General features: G+C 41.8%; 1 protein-coding gene across 1 annotated transcript; it reads right to left on the reverse strand.

Moving 5' to 3' along the window:
- Window positions 1-645: 645 nt before the first annotated feature.
- plcb2 (phospholipase C, beta 2) lies at window positions 646-19,109 on the reverse strand (the record flags this gene model as incomplete). Its single annotated transcript, XM_079216819.1, has 32 exons — window positions 646-1,382; window positions 2,672-2,770; window positions 3,945-4,002; window positions 4,227-4,283; window positions 4,821-4,885; window positions 6,346-6,487; window positions 6,998-7,181; window positions 7,317-7,745; window positions 7,875-7,950; window positions 8,110-8,174; window positions 8,353-8,457; window positions 8,631-8,730; window positions 9,799-9,963; window positions 10,418-10,569; window positions 10,843-10,967; window positions 11,137-11,221; window positions 11,333-11,429; window positions 11,527-11,609; window positions 11,714-11,915; window positions 13,051-13,135; window positions 13,296-13,378; window positions 14,947-15,104; window positions 15,202-15,348; window positions 15,442-15,602; window positions 15,968-16,068; window positions 16,197-16,272; window positions 16,375-16,428; window positions 16,550-16,629; window positions 17,014-17,154; window positions 17,953-18,021; window positions 18,657-18,734; window positions 19,026-19,109. The coding sequence occupies 32 exons, from the start codon at window positions 19,107-19,109 to the stop codon at window positions 1,212-1,214; spliced, it is 3,777 nt and encodes a 1,258-aa protein (XP_079072945.1). The 3' UTR covers window positions 646-1,211.
- Window positions 19,110-19,396: the final 287 nt, after the last annotated feature.

Below are 19,396 nucleotides of genomic sequence, written 5' to 3' on the forward strand. Positions count from 1 at the left end.
GATACTGTCATGTACACGGAGCACCAATGACCAGATTTCTGTAAGTTATGTAAACGTGACTAATATGATCAAAACCAGACGAAAACTGGAATGTAAACATATTCAGTAAAACTCACTTGGAAAAACAAAGGTAATACACACATAAGTACACTCTAAAAAGGCATTCAGGGCCTCAGTATATATCACAATAATAAAAAAGTATATTATCTCAATAAAATCTCTGAAAATCCCAAAACTGATTATTTGAGTTGGACATATCAAAATAAATGTTTAAAAATCCCTCATATTTACATCTATTATTTAAGTTTATTTCACAAAAGAAATCAGTATTTGACAAACAAATTAAGATATCCATAATATTTTCAGCAGATACCAGTCAGAATATTTGAGCATGGAGCAATTATACCAATCGGTTTCAAGAACTTTAATTATTACTCACTCTAATTCAATAGTCTTCATCTCTAACAACAACTTAAGAAATTGAGTATTTTTTGCGCGCAAAGACAGTGGAATCATGGGATATCTACCCTGCTTTTTGCATGAAGCAAGCAACAGTCTTGGAGACACCAGGGTGAAAAGAAAAGTTTATTAGGAACTATTCATCACAAGAACAAATGATGCAAAGGGAAAATGTATGTACTGGTGTTGCCTGTTGTGTATTTTCATCGTCATCCGACCTTTGTTCCAGTTAAAGAGTAAATGTAGTTTTTTTTGCTGTAGCTTCATGGATTATTACCCACCACGTGCTGAAGTGTGACAGATGGAGTCATGGTCTCGTATCAGCCCGCAAACTCTGATAACCCATCTTTGCCGCTACATTTGTTTTGCTACATTTGTTTTGCTACATTTATTCCTACTTTTGATCTCATTAAGAGAACAGAAAGGACACTGTGGGTACCAAACAAAAGCTTTCAGTGATGGCGTTTCATCTGGAAGATATTTGTTGCCATATTAGGCTATTTTTTTATGGGGGAAAAGCGACAGAAAAGTAAAGAGTTCAAAGAAAATCATTTCCAATTGATCCAACTTTTGGTCTACGGGACTTCCACAAAAACATAATTACGGCTTAATGACTCCCCAAATAGCTCCCTCTATGACCAGCCCCTCTAAAGTAAAACATTTCACACAGAGATAATCTAATCTTCTAAAAATGAAGTTCCTCAAAAGTTAGGAGAGAGTTCCACTGGAGGGTCACGGATCAAAAGGCACATCTAACCCAGGAAGACGTCTCCGTAGATACCCGCTCCCTCCACCTTCGCGTCTACAGGCTGGTCGACCAAGTCGGGAAAGTGAGCCTCCACACAGACATTGACGGCCTCCTTCACCTCTGCTGGCAGAGACCTCTGTTTTTGATTGTGGTCCGTAAGAGCCTCCTGATTGAGCTGCAGACAAAGGCGCCAAAGCTTAGTTAGAGGTTACAGGCTTGTCGAAAGGACACATTTACATTTTTATGGATTCTTTTCTCCGCCAGATTCTCCTCGTAATCTTTAGAGAATGTATTTGTGTACTGGCACCAGTCAAAATAACGATCACCGCTAACCTCAAGCTAGGGAACTGGCATGAACCCAGTGGACCGATTTTAAACAAGAGTGATGGTGCGCTATTGTCAGGATATTTGATGACAAAGTGCCTGTAATTAGGAAATTGTCTCAATACTCAATCAATGATGTTAAATGCATAAGCAACGATTAGCTTGCTTGTTGAAAGAAATACATTATCCTAATTTGTCCCTTAATCTCTTAAATTCCTCCCACTGCTTCTCTCAATATCAAAAACTGTACTTGTAAGCTATTGTTGAGACATAAAAACACCATCAACACCCATCAATCTGGCGTTCACGCGTCAGTGTTTAAACTATCCAACACCTCTTTTCTCAATAACTCATAACTGCCAAGATTTGACCAATTCAAAGCAACGCATTGTCATAAAATTGCTCTGACATCATTTGCAGCGGTGGGAGCTTGGTTAAATCTCAATTGCCTAAACTGGATGTGTCACCCTGAAACATTACGTACGATCACTGAGTGGACAGATGGCCACGGTTGGCAATGAATTTTAAAAAGCGGGGATTTGTTGCTGGCACAGTTTGAACTTTGCTTGTATTGATCACGTATTAGTCACCTTGTGGGGACACACCCAGGGCTCTGACAGCCTCAGGTCAAGGAAGTGGAAAAATGTATTCATCCTTCTTGCCTGTAATCCAAATTCAGTATTATATTTCCCATATTTATTCCGTGGGGAAATTGTATCATGATTTCAGACAACCCGAAAGTAAACTATTCCATTTTTTAACCTCGACTTTAGGTCTCGTCTCGTCTGCATGCCTCCCTCCCATTATTGCGATGTCTTGCATGCGTCGCGCAAGCCTGGGTTCTCTTTACGACCTGATGAAACATTTAGTCCAAAAAATTGGTCTAAAATAGACTTGATTGGATTAAACCTTGTTACTGTGCGATGGTTCCTCGCTCAGGAGGCAGTACAATGTGATGGTTACCAATCATCAGCTGAACATTTGCTGACTGGAAAAACTGTCATCAGTGTAATTTACAGATCTTCAGATGCGTTGAAATCACAAACAGGAATCTGCAAAAGGGACTTTTGGGTCCTTAGCGGCTGAATTCCATTGTTTTTTCTTTGGAGAGCCTGTGTATCCTGGTGTCAGTGTGTGTACCTGATTAGTCAGTGTCTTGATCTCCTCCAGCGTAGCAGCCTGTTTCTTCATCAGAGCCTCTTGCTGTGAGCTGTAGATCTGAAGCTGTAGATCTGAAGACTGTCACAATACAACAGAGCACAGCACAGCATGTGGCCACTGTAAAACTCCATCGATCTGTGTCTATATGTGTGTGTGTGAATGCTGTATCAAGTGAGTGAGAGGTAACGGCGGTTTGCATGTCTATACGCAGTTCTGCACATGTGTTTCACTGTGTGTGTGTGTCTAGAGAGGAATGCACCCATGGGATGCAACCTGAGCAAGACGATCAATACAGTTTAGTCACAACAGGTTAGACTTGTCCAGCTTGGTTTAACAGTCCTTATTCAATACTGAGGCCTTGCTGATTAAGCAAGTGATTGTGTTATAAATAGCTGCCGTAATAAATTGGCAAAGGCCGATTAAGTAAATCAAAATGAGCTGCAATGGGACCTTAAAGTGCGAGGTGTGAGTGGGGTTTGCTACTTTCCAGATGAAGTCGATCGGAGAGGAGCAGAGGGAAATGGCCGTGTGTTTAGCGCAGATACAACAGGTCTGACTCCTGATGAGCCAACAGAGGAACAACAGCGCAGCCCAGTGAGTCATTGACCACACATGGATTAGTCTGCTCCCTGTAAGCAGCCTCTGAGTAACAGACAAGCCTGGCCTATGGTCAGGGCCCTCTGCACTCAGTGGATAAAAGGGTGTGTGTGTGTGTGCTTGTCAATGTGGGTGGTTTGTGTGAATGAGCATACATGCTCACGTGTCTGTGAGTGACTGTTCAACATTGTGTGCGGGTCTGTAGGCAAACACGGGGGTGTATGTGAACATGTGTTCAGATGTATGAAAGGATGTGCGGTAACATGCCCATTTCTTCCACATTTGGGTCGATTCTTTAGACGCTGTCTTTTCTTTGTCTTTTTGTAACCATAGTCACACAGTTGAATATGCGTTGAACAAGCCAGTGAATATTAAGTGTGAGCTGTGACATTGATACTGTTTAAGGTACATGTGCAGTGATGCATGTGAGCGTGTAGGCTCAGCCTCAAATATTCTTAGAAAGAATCTTTATGCTAAGCTAAGCTAAGCGAAGCAGCTGCAAGCAAAAGCTTGATCATTTCTGCACAGACATTGAGCTTGGTATCAATCTTCTCATACAACTCTTGGCCCAAAAGCAAATAAGTCTTTTTATAATTGTACATACATGCTCAAAACGCCTGCAACTTTCAATGACTGAATTAAAAAGACTACTTACTGCATCGTCCGACTGACTAGGCTCATCCAACACGTCTGTGCTCATTGTCTTTTTCAGCCTAAAATAGGATAATTATAATGTTCAGTTAGAGCTCTTGTACATACTGTTAAAAATGAATCAAATCAAGCCAGGCTTAATGTAGTGGCATTGGCAGAGGGGTAAGCACATTTGTCTTCTTATATTTCTTTTAATTTTGGACAAGAAGCTGTAACAAAGTGAGAGAAACTGCAATGAATGGAAACACACAAAGGGACTGAAGGCGAGGTCATGCGGTGAACTCACTTTGCTTTCTCTGAGGATGAACATTTTAGTGTCTTCTTATTATTCTCTTTGGTGTCACTGCAAACCAAGGCAAAGGCAAAATGTGAGGACTCCTGCTTGATTAAAATTCTAAAAATGAAAAATGTCCCAATAAACAACCATTTTGCTTCAAACTGAGTGGCTGGGCTGTGTGTCTCTGAGGTGACCTTTTCTTGACAGTGACTCAAATGTGACGCTACAGTGTCCGTGTGGACAGGTAGATTACCACGGCTCCCTTTGCTTCCCTACTGCTGTTTAAACACCTGCTGGATAATGCTTGTCCTGAGATAACCATCTGCCAGCTGGGGACTTGGGATAACACATCCACATCCAGGACACCACAAGCCAGCCAGGGACATTGGAAGACACACGCATCGAGGTTATTTATTAATTATTTGATGGTATTGTCTTTGCAAATTCTCAAATGTTTCACCTCAGATGACACACACACACACACACACACTCACACAGTGCCACATCTAAAACTCAAGGCACAGATTGGACAGACTCAGAAAAGCCCTCTGCACTCTTAGTGTGTACAGCATGTCCCAAAATGTGTTGTATGTGTGCTCACACCTCTCCAGGGTCTTCAGTTCAATGGTGTGCCTCTCTGCGGCCATCTCCAACAGTTTGGCCAGTCTCTGTCACAATATAAGAAAGAAGAGACAGGATTGCAGTCAAGATAGAGCTAGAAAAGAGGCACTAAATAACAATGTCAATGCTGTGTGTGATTATAGTCTCTCTCCAAACAAAAGTTCAGCCCTGAGTTGCTAATTTGCATGAACTTTGGCTATAAGTTATAATGAGAGCACTTGGTCCAAGACCTGTGGGATGCTAACCTCACTACACAGCACTTCTGCAGGACTGTCTGTCTACACTCAGGCTAATGAGGTGGCAACCCTTAAAAAAACACCTGACTGACCCTTCAGTTTCATACAGATCAAAACTGTATGCCAGAGAACAAACCATCACTGAGTCAGTTTCCTGTATCTAAGTTGCGTGGGTCTCGCAAATGCCCCGCCCCCTGAGGACCCTAGGGGCAGATCCTGAGTCTATTAACTCTTATTTAAAACAGATTAAGTAAATATGGGACCCACTTCTTGAGTCCCATTTCTTTCAAACACGTCATGACTCCACCCACTTTGGTGACAGGAAGTGTAGACAATTTTAAACAATTGGCAGAATTTTTAAAGTGGCATCTTTGTTATAGAGTATCTTTGCTGAGCACAGAAAGACCCCTCTTTTGCTACGCAGATGAGCTGCAAAAGGACTAATGGACCACTCATACTTTTGGGGCTGATAAAAAGTATTTCCATCCTTAATTGAGCAAAAATATCAATGCCATAACTAAATGTTTTTTGGCGGAGGTGGAACAAATGTTTTGACATCCCCAGCTGGAACGTTGCGGTTATCCGGCATCTGCTGGTGCTCAATGGTGGAGCAAATGTTTTAAACTTTGTATTATACTGTTGGGTAATTTATTCTTAAACAATGCATCATATGTTTTATGTTTTGTATGCCAATCTTGATTTGGAAATTAACTAGAAAAGTTGACATGGCAAAGTTGTTTGCAAAAAGTTGCTTATTTACACATCCAGCTGTTACAGAGCAACATTATGATGCGCTTGGAGTCGTGTTTCTGTCCTTTTGGCAAATATAGGTCTATTAGGAAATACCTGGCTCTTTAGCTGCTAAATGCTCCACCGCCAGCTACTAACTTTGGCTGTGTGTTGCTGAGTAGGTATGTGTAGTGTATATATTGAATTTTGACAGCTTTTTTATTTAACACTGAAACAAAACAGTAAAGTTGCAGACGCTGAGCAGATGGATGTTAAAACGCTCTTTAGAGCTGAGGGGAGCTGCAGAATCAATTAAAGGAGATGATCATTCTCAGTGGTGTTGCCACTACGAGCGACGCCTTTCACATTACACATAGTCAACTGACCCTTTGTTAATACAAGAATATGGATGAGTGCAGTTTTATGAACATGTACTTGAATAAATCTACTGATTTATTTCCCATCACTATTGTTTTTTCTTTCATTTGAAATGAGGAAAAGAAATGTTTATTGATGCAAACACAAACCTGTATCTTACTCACCTCTGTTGCACACTGCTCTTTCCTCTTCCTCAACTGATCACACTGCTCCGTCCACAGAGCTTGCAGCTCAATCTGCATTTTTTCCTTCTGCTCATGCACCCGCTCCGTCTGCACGCTGGCGTCAGAGGTGTTCCCTCCTCCCCTGGAGGAAGCATAACATGACGCAACATGACAGGACATATGCAAGGGGAATAAAGTCTATTGACGAACAGCCATAATCCTTCCACGTACAGAACTTAAAGTAAAACTGTGTAGTTACTGGAAATCCCTTAAAGCACTCATGCTCATTTGGCATTGAATAAAAACATTTTCCTGAAAGATTAGCGTGGAGGGCTGTGCACCAAAGGCAGTGCAGCCAATATTCATTTGCTTGTTCTCTTCGTCCTCTAAGATTCTGCTTCAGCTGGAAAAACACATTAGCCGAAGAATATTCTCCATGCTTCTAAATATAATCTCATTAATTACACAGACCAAAACAACAACAACTTCATTAGTGGGTAAGTATTAATACGCTGTTGGATTAACTACACCCCTCCTTCACAAACACTATGTAATTGTCTTTAGTCAAACTTTTGTTTTTACTCCTACCATATTTCAGCTGGAAACTGTCTCGGAAAAGACAACAAATTAGGGGAAAAAATAATATTCTCACTCTTTTTTCTTCACAGAGGCCTTCTTCTTGATGGCCTTGAACGTGTCAGAGTATTTCTGAATCAGATCCTCTCCTTTTTTCTGATTCTTCTTTTCTCCCTCTTTCATGTCTCTCTCCTGACGCTTGATGACCTTCAGATAGTTCTTGTGCTGTGTCAGTTCTTCAATAGTCACAGTTGAAGGCTCTGCCGCATAAACACACACGGTTTTGTTGTTAGAATCCTCCTACTTGTGTCGGCAGTGGATATGCATTTTTGAAACAACGAAATGACAACATGGAAACTGTGATGAGTGCAACACATGAAGCACTTCGGTGTTACCTTCGCTGGATGTCGGTGGCTGAGATGTGTCTTCTGATCCGGCAGACTCAGACAATGCACTTGCTGGACAGGGCAAGACCACAGCAACAGGCTCTTCAGCAGAGCTGGCAGCGTCTGTGCTTGGTGTATCATCTGGAGGAGGCTCAGAAGGTGCCTCTGGCTCTTGAACTGCTTCGATCTCAGGGGCTACCTCCTCAGGGGAAGGAGAGGCTTCAGGAAGGGTTTCAGGGGTGTCGCTTCCTGGTTCTGCTGCAGGTTCTGCTGCAGGTTCTTCTGCAGGTTCAGCTGCAGGTTCTGCTGCAGGTTGTTGAGTGTCTAAGTTGTTCTCAGTCTCTTCTGTAGCTTCTTCCAAGCTTGCCTCTGGAGCAGACTTTGGTGATTGGTCATCAGTGTCAACTAATGGTGTAGGTTCAGATGCTGCAATTTCTACTGTAAGGGGAAAGCGTTCAAATACAGCTCCTTAATTCAGTCCCAAAGAATTACTACAAGAGCAAAATTCAAGCTCAGTCTCTGTAAAAAACAAACGTTGAACTGTGTCCCATTCACAAGCTTCATTACCTGCAGCAGGGGCCTCGCTTCCGTTAGTTTGGACCACGAGAGGCTTCTCATAGGGAGAAATGTAGTCAGAGGATGACTGCATGGGCACAAAAAAAAGACAAGAACCTTACAATCTAAAAATGCTGGTCATCTTCCAGGAAGTGAATTGGTGCTGTTGAGGATTCAAGGGAGAACTGATGTGTCTATTTCAGTAGATTATGACTGAATTAAGTTTCCTTTGGCTGCTTTTCGTTACCTCCTTTGGGGCTTTTGTGGTCTTCTCTGTTCCTTTCGTTGGATTGAAAAGGGCATCTGTGAAATCTAAGGGTAGAATGAAATATGTCAATAATTCACACTTTAACCAAAACAAACAAAGACACCTAAATGCTACAGAGTTTTAAAAATCTAAACTAAATCAGTCTTCTAAATCAGTCTTCAAGTATATAATTGCAGCAGTCACTTTTTCTTTTGCAAAAACCCAGAGCAAAAATCCAAGTACCTGCAAAGGCTGCTGGGATGTAGTCCTTGACCTCGATGTACACAAAGAGAGCAGGCAGAGTGAGCGGCATGTTGCTCTCACTGCGCAGGCAGATGTGATGGAAACCTACAGGCCATAAAACAAACCTCTGTGAATGAAAAACAAGGCAGCTGCTCCTCTTATCCAGAAGCTAGCTAAAACGTGTTAGCAAACATTCTGAGGCCTGGAATGACCCAGTTGATGTTTTAAATGATGTAGATTAGATGAAGCATGAAGTGAGGTGTGTTTTTTTCACTGACCTGACTGGATGGCACCAAGCGGGATGATCCTGTGTCCCAAGAATTTACCGTTCTCCTCATGGACTACAATTCTTAGAGAGGCCATTTCTGGGAGCAGGATCTATGCATAAACAACAAATATATAAGACAATGGCAGAGCTTAATGGCTGAGTTTTATTACTATGGAAGCCCGTTGCTACAATATGCTTGAGACTCACTGTTGTTCTTCATTCTCTAAATGGCATTGTGCTAACACACTTCACCGCAAAGCGCCTGGCTAAACCACAGAGGACAACTTGTTGCACAGTTACAATATGTGCGTTACTTTTCAACATACTGCATTAGCATTAGTAGGACATCACGGCTGTGATGACACATCTTGATTAAAGGGCTATGTGGAGTCTGTCGTAGCGGTAGCCCCCTTTGAGAAACACATGCAACAGCTACATTAATAGCAATGCTATTATTTGTTGAGCTAAAACGTCAACAGTGACGCTTGCATATCGTTTGCATGGTTAGACCGGCGAGGGGATGAAGAGACCTGCGAAGACAACGCAGATAACAGGAAGGAGAAAAGCCAGCATCACTGAAGCGTGTGGTGGAAATTTATCTTAAGTGCTTTATTTCTAAATGTGTAGCTGAACTCTGAAAGGAGGCTTCAGTTCATCTTGACCCAGTCTGAACTGTGCCATCCGGGTGGAACAATAACAGGTGGATCTCTGTAGGTGTTTGGGATTATTTTTTGTTTGTTTTCTTTCTTTCCTCTCACTTTTCACTCTCAGGGCCGCGGCCAAACAACATCCTCCAGCATCAAGGCTTATCTGGTGTGAAGGAGGACACTGCGAGGAGGAGCAGGGGGGGAGGGGCAAACATTTCAATAATAATTGTTGATGTATACGACTCATGTTGAACTATTTTTCGGGGTCAGACCTCCGAACCATCTGCAGTGACGAGCTCTGTCCATTCAATTGAATTATTCCATGTTTCTGTTTAATAAATGCTTAAAGACATTTAAGTGTTTCAGATCACATTTGTTTTCTCTAAAGGAGATTGATAAGGTTAATTAATTTCCATTACAAAGTGCATGCGTACATACTATCTCATGACTTTATTAACTCATAATTTCAACTTTAATTTCGCATTATTTTTTTGTGGCGGAAACGGGCTTCCATAGTTAACAGACACACACCTTCTCAAAAACAAAAGGCTCCTCATTCCACACTGGGTTGATGGCGTTGGGTGTGGTGGACCATTTGGTGCGATATTTCTTCTTGGGGTCTCCCGGCAGCCCAATCACCTCCACCTCGACTCCCGTTTTCACGTTCTTGTCAGACAGAAACTGGCCAGAGTAGATCTAGTGATGCGGGCGAAAAATAATAATATAATGATGCACATGTATGGAGCAGCTGAGGGTATGGATGCTGTTGTGTGGTCCCGTTCTCAGGACACAGTGGGTATAAATAAAGCCCAGGCTTTCAGTCATGCAGAGCATGCTGAATACCCGGAACCATATATCAGTCTCAGCAGGAAGCTTGTATTATTATTATTCATCCACACACAAACGCAGACTTTCTAAAGCTATTGAGGCTCATTAAGTGCTCAATTTAGAAAAGCAAAAACTGCTCCCAGCGATACACATATTACATCCATTTCCCAACAATGCAACACCATAAATGATGCCGCTTTAGTGTATGAACATTTTTACCGTTCTTTAAACAATTTGTCAGTTTGCACAGATATTAGCCGAACACACCACATGCTGTTTATAAAGTGAGAGAAGAATAATAACAACAAGGCCGTGAACCTGCCTTTATGGTCAGTGTGCTTGCCACAACCGTGTCAATCCTGTCACAGAAAGGGTCAAACTTTTTGTCACTGCGACGCAGAACGTCATGCTTGAGCATGTAGCCAGTTCTGCCATTGAATTCAAAAAGAGCCATGTTCAGCTGCATGGGGAAATCTGAAAATAGACACAAAACAGCCCATTCATGCCTCCTCTGTACTGCACAGGGAGGAGCAGTGAGCATTTGGGATGCAATGCACAGCAACAAAGAGGTGCAACACTGACATGCTGTGGTGAAAAACAGAAGCTCAGGTTTAGAAATATAGCCGAGGACATTTAAAACATATCAGACTCAAGTGATGATTAAAGAGAAACAGTGAATGGTTGCATCTCCTTATTTAGTGCAGCACATTTTAAGTGGTTATGTGTGTATTGTGCGGTCATTTCTACCCATCGTCTGGTAGTTGAGCGCCACCAACTGGCAGCCTACATTCCAAAAAGGTTGTGGGCTGTAGTTGGATGAGTCCATTCTTGTTCCTTTGGGGTAAATCCTGCTCATCTGCCTCTTATTGTATCTGAGAGAGGTGGTTGAGGAGTTTACGGGAACCACAGGAGACTCTTGTGGCAGCATAGAGAAATGTATTTTTCTTCAATTTTGCGCCATAAAAAAAAAGAAAATCGAATTCATCCTATTTAATACAGTTTTCCATATTTTAGAGCATTTATAGTACTCCTAAAGGATACTCAACAAACTCGACAGCAGTCTTGGAAATCATTGCCTCCCCTCTGGTCTCCACAAGAGATGAGATGACGAAACTCTTGTTTTTCTCTGTGTAGAAAGAAGAGAATTGCAAAAAAAACACATTTGTTTCCCTGTGCAGTCTGTTATAACATCACATTTTGTCTGAGTTTGGGTTAAATTTACACAGCAAAGACATACTTCTGGCATTGTCAAAAGAGACAAATTTATTGGGCTGGATGTAGTTGACCAGCGACGACATCGCCTCATAGGCTGTGACTTCTTGCCCAGCTGTGCCCTGTGGGGGATTGACAGGAAGTTAACTGCTTGAGCTGTTTTAGTAGCCCACAGATGATGCCGAGCAACACATCTGTCATCGTAACCACACACTTTACCTCATCTGATGTCTTCATTTTCTCCTCGTCCTGTTCCTCTGCCTCCTCTTGCTCCTCAGCGTCCTCCACAGCTGCGTCTCCCTCTGGTTAAACATATACAAATAATGTCAGTGACACCTAAAAAAATAACTAAACACGGCTATCTATTAAATGTAATCTGATTTGACTGGCGGCTCACCTAGTCCACCTTGGTTCTCCTGGGTGCTGGGTGCCGGGCTGGCAGGATCCTGGGAGGTGGAGTTTGGGTCCTGGGTGGTTGTGGTCGGGTCGGTTGCTGCTGTGCTGGTTTTCTTAGTTTGGGTCGGCTTTTCATGGCTGCCTTTCTTGTTCTTGATGAGGATCTTACCCATGAGCTCCGAAGGGCTGGGGATCTGCTGGCCCGGCTTCAGCTGCACGGTTCAGAAAAATAGAAAGAATCCTAAAACTTGTGGTAAACAGTGACAATACAATAGCACTACCACACTGTAGCACACATCAATGTCATGTCCTCAGGACTGTAATATGTGAAGATATTAAAGGAAAAGCTTTGGTTTAAAGTATTCTCATTTATTTGAAGGTATTTACATTTTATTACATATATGGTCGGTACATTTTTAGATATCTTCCCCTCCATTATCTCCCAAAAGCCTCACTGCACATAAAAACATACCTTGTTTAACTGTTCTTTGACAAAAATATCATTCAAATCATATTGAGGGATTTACTGTTTATCTCACTGAGTTATCTTCCTGTCTGTGTGGCGGCTGCGGCCCGGTGGGAGACCACACACACACAGATGTTTTTGGAGCATCCAAAACTATCAAAATATTGGCAAATCATACAAAGTGAAATTGAGAGATATAACTGCTGTTAAGTCCATCTTACTTTTTATTATGAATATAGGCACACAAATCAGACATTATAACAAAGAGTTTTAATTACTGAGACGCAATGGAGGGAGAAAGTTAGATGTTAACAACATGGAAACACTTCCTGTGGACTTCTTTTAAATGTATCATCTAAGTGTATTTCTGGATGCACGTCTCTGAGGAGATGACTGCACTGTGTGATTTAAAAAAAAGATTATTATTATGTCAGTAAAAAAGAATAGCAGACTTGCCATTTCTTGTGGGTTTGGGACATTTTGAATCGTGAAGCATTCAGGGCAACGGAATTGATATTATTTTCAGAGTATTAAAGATGTTGTCTCTTTGACTCAGGAATATAAACAACACACACACCGCTGTAAACAACACACACAGCTGTAAACAACACACACCGCTGTAAACAACACACACAGCTGGGAGGAGGTGCTGTGGCTGCTGCTATGAATCGGATGGATGGGTATTGGAGACTATGAGCGTCATGTCCAGCAGAGATAAGGAAGAGGACAAACATGAAACTTGACCTTTCCATTTACTGCCTTCACGTCACAGACACATACGATACAATAATCCTTTGTGATTTATCAAACAAAGAGTTCTGTTTCACAAACCCCTCATTTATAAGCGTTATTTAACTCTGTTGGTGCAGCGGCGTACTCACAGGGTATTTGTCCAGCGGGTCTGTTAGAAGGGCATCACCAAATATGGTTTTGCAGTAGTTGGCCATCTTCTCCTGCTGTTTCACCCTGGAACAAAACGTTTGCTGTTACTGCCAGAACGAAAGGTTCAATTACACCCTCAGTATGCTACATCAATATTCCAATTGGGATAATGGCAACTGAACATTATTACATTGTGTTAATAACATTACATGGTAAGAGCTCATGTTAAAAGCTCAGGTCTTACGAGTCGACGTGGTTCTCGAATGAGAGGATAACGGGATACTGGGAGGTCTTGAAGGCGCTCTCTGCGATGGCCTCAATCACATCCTGTCATCAAAAAGACACAGGTGTTTTTGTTTTTTAGTCATTGGGGTTGATTTTTATTTGAATTAGATCAAGATTCAATGGGCAAGAGAGTTTTAGAAAACATTAGATGATAACACAGCAAACACCCAAAAACATGGGTACAAATATAATATAAAAAGCATGAAATCAACAGACTGAGCCAAGAATTAAAGTACTCTCAACACATTGAGAGAAAACATGACAAACTGCATCGCTAATGCTTCTATGGAAAGGCAATGAAGCTCCAACCCTATCACATGGCTGACAGTAAGCCGAACTGAGCTGCTGTGTCCGGGACACGGAGACCGTGGAGCGCCGGCTGCCCTTAAATGGAAGTGTTGAGAGTGAGAGGATGACGGGTTTGCCTGCCTGTGTGTCTGTTTCAGTGTAACTGTGTACGTTTAAGCCTTCACACTCTTTTACTCTGTAATGTGCACCTGGACACGAATAAAAAGGCAATCAGTGAGTTTAAAGACTTTCATTTTATTTATAGACACACTGTGCCACTATTTGGTCACTGTGCTCACAGGAACCTCGGACTTGGCCATTTACGAGAAAATGCTCAAGATTTATGATGGACAATAGAAAGGAACAACTGGAAGTGGGTTGGACGTGCACAAAAAGTTGTTTGGTATGATCTATACTGTTTAATTCTGATTAATTAGGTCTACTTCCTGTTCAAAGAGTCAGAACTAAACATGGAGAAGCAGCGTTCAGCTTTTCTGCTCCACACATCTGGAACAAGGTCCCTGAAAGCTGCAGGTCTGCTGAGACCCTCAGCTCCTTTAAGTCCACATTGAAGACTTTTCTGTTTGCTGTTGCCTTTAATTGAACCAGATTCAATTGCTGCATCTCACTACTGCATTTTATTTCTTAAACTGCACTGCAACTTTTATTCAATTTTTTTTTTTTTTTAGCTTTTTTTTACATCCTGTTTTCTCTGTATTATGTTTTAATGGTTTTATGTGAAGCACTTTGAATCGCCTTGTTGTTGAAATGTGCTATACAAATAAACTTGCCTTGCCTTGCCTTAATTGTCTGGGTTCAATAGTATTATACAATCGGTATACTGAAAGTGTAGAAATCCATAAAATACACAATAATATTCCAACCATGTACCTAAATTAATCCAATAATTAGAAGTGGTTTGTATTTGGAAAGTCTTAAAAAAGGAGTCTGAATAAATGTGTGACTGTTTATATTCCGATGGGCATGCAAAGGGGACGTATGGGAAAAAAGAAAGTACATTTTAATTATGAATGAAAAAATTAAAATATTAACAAAAAATCTGAAAAGCTCTCTTGGCTATTTGGCAGGTACTTTTGAGATGGTCCATAACTTGAGCTTTTAAGCTTCCTGTCTACAGTCAAGTGAGATGTACGGCTTCACTATTTGTTCACAAGGCACACATCTGTTTAGACAGTCTGTTTAGATTGTGCAAGAAGTCCAGAAGGCTAATGTATAAAAGAGAGACAAAAATGTAAATATGTCAAACGTGAAAGCTAGTGTACAGGAGACCCCGCCGAAGGCCCAAAACTACGTTTAACCACCTTGAAGAGAATCTCAGTTGTCATGGTGAAGCCGTGAGTAATGATGGGCTCTTCATCTGGAGGTTTTCCTTTCCAGCAGTCCAGCTCCAGACAGCGGCAGCCGGACAGCAGACACTGACGGTACATCTCTGGAGAGGACACGCCTGAGAACTGACCGGCTGCAGGGTGACAGACAGAAAAATAACCCCTTAATGACCCTCGGGTGTCGAGTTGATCAGGTACGAGACGTTCCGAGCTAAAAGTGCCGCAAGTGACCTGTCAGGTATGTGTTGTGGGAGGACTTGATAAAGTAGTGGGGTATCGGTTGGGTCATGTCCTGACACTTGGCCAGCGTGTCCTGCATGACAACGGATGTCTCGGGCCCCATCAGGTAGAATAAGAGGCCCTCTGGAGAAATCAGGCCTGTAAGTGAACAAAACACAATGAAGTATTCAAAAAAAAAAGCGCAAAAGGATCCAGCCTCAGTATAAAAAACTTATCATCACTGAATCTCACTTCTGTTTGAATTGGAGGAGCAGGATTCGTATTTGTCCATCAGCGCCTTGACCTGGTCCTGTCGCAGACGTGGAAACAGCTCCTCGTTGAGCCGAGAGTCCCTCTGTTTCTCGTTGAGGAACTTGGTGAAATTCTCCTTCGTCATGGTGGGTTTGTTAGAGCTGCGGGGCGACAATCAGATGAGCGCTGCACGAAAAGGTTGTTCCTGACAATCACGGCCCAAAACCTGCGAAACCTTGGAATCATTGGTCTCCCGAATTAGAATATGGAAAGTGTGTGGCTTCATCACGAACCGAGGCCTTTATAGGAGGATTTAGATGTCGGATGAAAGGGTTTCCCACAAAGAGCAAAAATGATGATGATCAAGAAAATCATGACAAAAGTCTCAAAAATGTAAATGCAATGTATTATTATTGGAATAATATGTGACAATAGTTACAATATTTGGAAAAACTACAAGATGTAAGATGATAACTCGAGGATTATCCAGTCACAGCAGTAGACAGCACAGGAGAGGTTGACTCACTAATTAGTGAAGATCTCATAGATCTCGGGCCGAGGGCAGAGGTTTGCCAGAAAGGCCTTGAAGGCAGACTCAGTAAAGACATCTGGCTTTATGGTGTCATGCTGAAAAGTAAAAATATCTTATCGTTAATATTTCAGTCAAAATTCATAACAAACACCAGGACATTATGAGTAGCGGTTGGATTTAGAGAGTAGACAACCAACCAACCATCATGTCTATGTTTTCTAACCTTTCCTTTAGGGAGCTGTGCTGACGCTAAGGCACTTTCCACCCTCTTCTTATCCGCCGGGAACATCTTGTAAATACTGAAAATACACACACATCCATTCAAGCATTGAACAGGAAATGTGGAAGTCTGCCATACAAACTCATTTCTGCGTGCCATCCTCTCATGACCTGCGACCTACTTTTTCACTAGGATCTTGCCGTCCTTGTTGGTGTGAAGAGAAATACGGGCAAACCTAGGATTGAGCACAATTGCTTTACCACATGATTCTGTGTCATAAAGCAGAATTTAAATGGTGTCGTTTTCACTCAGCAACAATACAAGCTAAAGTGCCAGATGCCATGGTGTTCACTTACATCTTTTCCAGGAAAACCTGTCTGCACGCATTGTTTCTTGCAGCATTGTAGGCGATGGCAAGGATGTCATTTGCCCAGTTCTGATGTGCAGTAATTACAACAAAAAAAACAGGATATTATATTCAGTGTCAACATGAATTGTTTTTGAAACGTCATTATAGTATATTTTATAAGGACACAAAGTCACCACTAGAGGGCATTAACATAATAATACCTCAGGAAATGATGTTGCATTTGAACAAAGCACAAATTTCATTACAGTTGATTAAATCCGGAAATTGGAGCCATAATGTCTAATAAAGACTAAAGGGGAGACAGAGGGCGCCTTCTTGGGGGGAAGCGAAGGCTCATTGTATGGCTAATGGTCGTGTTGGAACAATCAGAGTAGACATAAAGGAGGATTGTAAACAGCTAAAGGACAGACACAGTGCCAATAACACACACAATCTGTGCATACACATTACCTGAGTCACTTTCTCCTTCGAGGCAAAGAAGTTATGGTAGGTCAGATTCACTGTGTCTGGACCTGAGACAAAGGTAAGAGTTTTGGCGAGATGGTTGCTGTCTGGGAAGTCCATGTTGAACACGTTACGGACCTTGGTGTGCTGCGAAAGGCAAAAGAGGAGAGAATATGTGTTTTGTATGGCTCAAGATATATGGTGCCATTTTCAATGTGTGCATATTCATCCGTTCACCCTCTGTTTGCTTCACGAAGTAAAATAATGTCTGAAGCTCGTGTTCTCCAGGAGTTTGGTCAGCACATGCAAATTTGCTGACAAAGACATGCAAACATATGCACACACACAGACACACACACACTGAGACACACTTGCATGTACAACACAAACAGCAACAAGAAGACCAGTGTACTCTATTAGTTAATACCTTCGTCTACAATCAATTACTTCTCTCCCCTCCCCTCCCCCCAAATGGGCCCAAGAGGAAGACAAGCTTGCATCAGCACCCCAGCTGCGATGATGCAGTGCTCTGTGCTCTCCCCGAGGTGAACAGTTCTCAGATTTCACCTTTGAACCCCCTGCGAGGGGTGACGAAGGGATGCATACTGCAACTCTCTGGAGGCCAGTGAGGAAGAAGCTCTACAGCTGTCAGATGTTGGCTAAAAAAACAGGCAAGCTCACTCACAGAAATCTCAGATCATGACTCAATATGTGGTGTGGTGTGTGTTTACTGTTGTGTATGTGTACGTCTGTGTGTTTCTGTAGTGGGTGCATGTGTTCAGAGATGTTTTTGCAATGCAAATATGCCTCTTATAATGATGGCCAAACTGAGGGCTTGACACCCTATTTGCATGCCTGCAGAGATTATTCTATAACAAACACACCACTTTGACCTAATTGGACCATAGAGCAGGATACTAAATTCAATAATAATACTGTACTCACTTTGGGAAGTTTTGCATATTTTCCTGTTCTGGTATCTCTGACAGTAGCAACATCCAGAAACGTTGTCTCCTAGAAACAAGAAGCAGAGAATCTTCTCAATTCAACATGTCAGTCCAAAAATGGATTGAAATACAAGTAATCCTTTAGCAAAGTGCAAAAACTATGTGATTTACTGTGTTTGTGTGGAGAATATTTGACTGCAATGTCTGGAGACATTACGTAGGAAACTGCTTTTTCATCTAAAATTCCTACAAACGCTTTAAAGTCAACAACAGCATGATTGAGCCCAGAAACACGAGGCACACATTTCATTTAGGCTTCACTGGTTCTGTGCTGTGGTGGAAACCAGAAGGTGTGTGAGAGTGAGAGAGAGAAATAAAGCAATCCTCATCAAGTACTTCACAGTTCAGCTGCACAGTGGTGAGCCCACATCAGCACCAATCAATAATCTCCACAATCTGCGTGGACATCCCACAGCTTTGGCAGATCCCAACGTAATGCACATTTCACGCACTCTGGATGTGAGTCATACACGACCACCTCTCTTCAACATGGGCTTTAATCTGTCAGGTTGTGTTTGTGTGCTGCACAGAAAGCCCTTTAGTTTGTATTAGCCACTGAATGGGAGTCCACATTTAACCCACACCTCCGACATGTAGTACAAGGTATTGTTTTTTTCATTCCCGAACCTCATTATCAATTACCTTGCTTTGGTTGATCCAGTAAACGTAAAAACCTTTCGGGTCCATCTTCATAGTGACAGGAGCAGTCTTTGTGGAGTCCTGGGTAGAGACAAGGGAATTAGCGTTCACACATTTTGGAGATAAATTGAGTTTAAATACCAGCCAAAATGAAATATATGTATACATCAAATCTGTGCAACTCTAACATTGCGTTTTTATTTTTCATTGCGTGATGAAAGGCATGGAAGTTTAATTTGAATGTCACTGTAACGCTTATGTTGAATTCATGAACTTTTCTGGAAGATATAAGTAGTTCACATCATCATCCAACAGCTCTCTACCTGAGGTTTAATGATACAGCTCAGATACTATAAAGAAAGATCCACTCACCTCTGACCACTTGGTAAATCTTTCTCCTTTTACCAGGTAGTCTTTGACCACTGGAGGGTCCAGAAAGTGTCTTTTCTTATTCATTTTGCCCTTCTAAGGTGACCTTTGTGACACCTTAATGCTATAACTGAAATATATCCACCATGGTCAAAACCATTGATGAAAGAATCCCTCCTTCTGAATCCAGAAGATGCACTGAAATGAAGTTTAGTGCATAGCCTCTGACTGTACTCAGGACACTCCCCGGGAAATATGCATTGCAAATTTAGTTTGCAAAAAAACAAACGCGTAACTTGACTAAAGGTGGAAGTGATGCTTTCAAGCTACCTCAAATCAGAACTCAATTGAGCAGTGTTTTAAATTATATGAAA

The sequence above is a fragment of the Taurulus bubalis genome, assembly GCF_910589615.1.
Source record: "Taurulus bubalis genome assembly, chromosome: 4".
NCBI lineage: Eukaryota > Metazoa > Chordata > Actinopteri > Perciformes > Cottidae > Taurulus > Taurulus bubalis.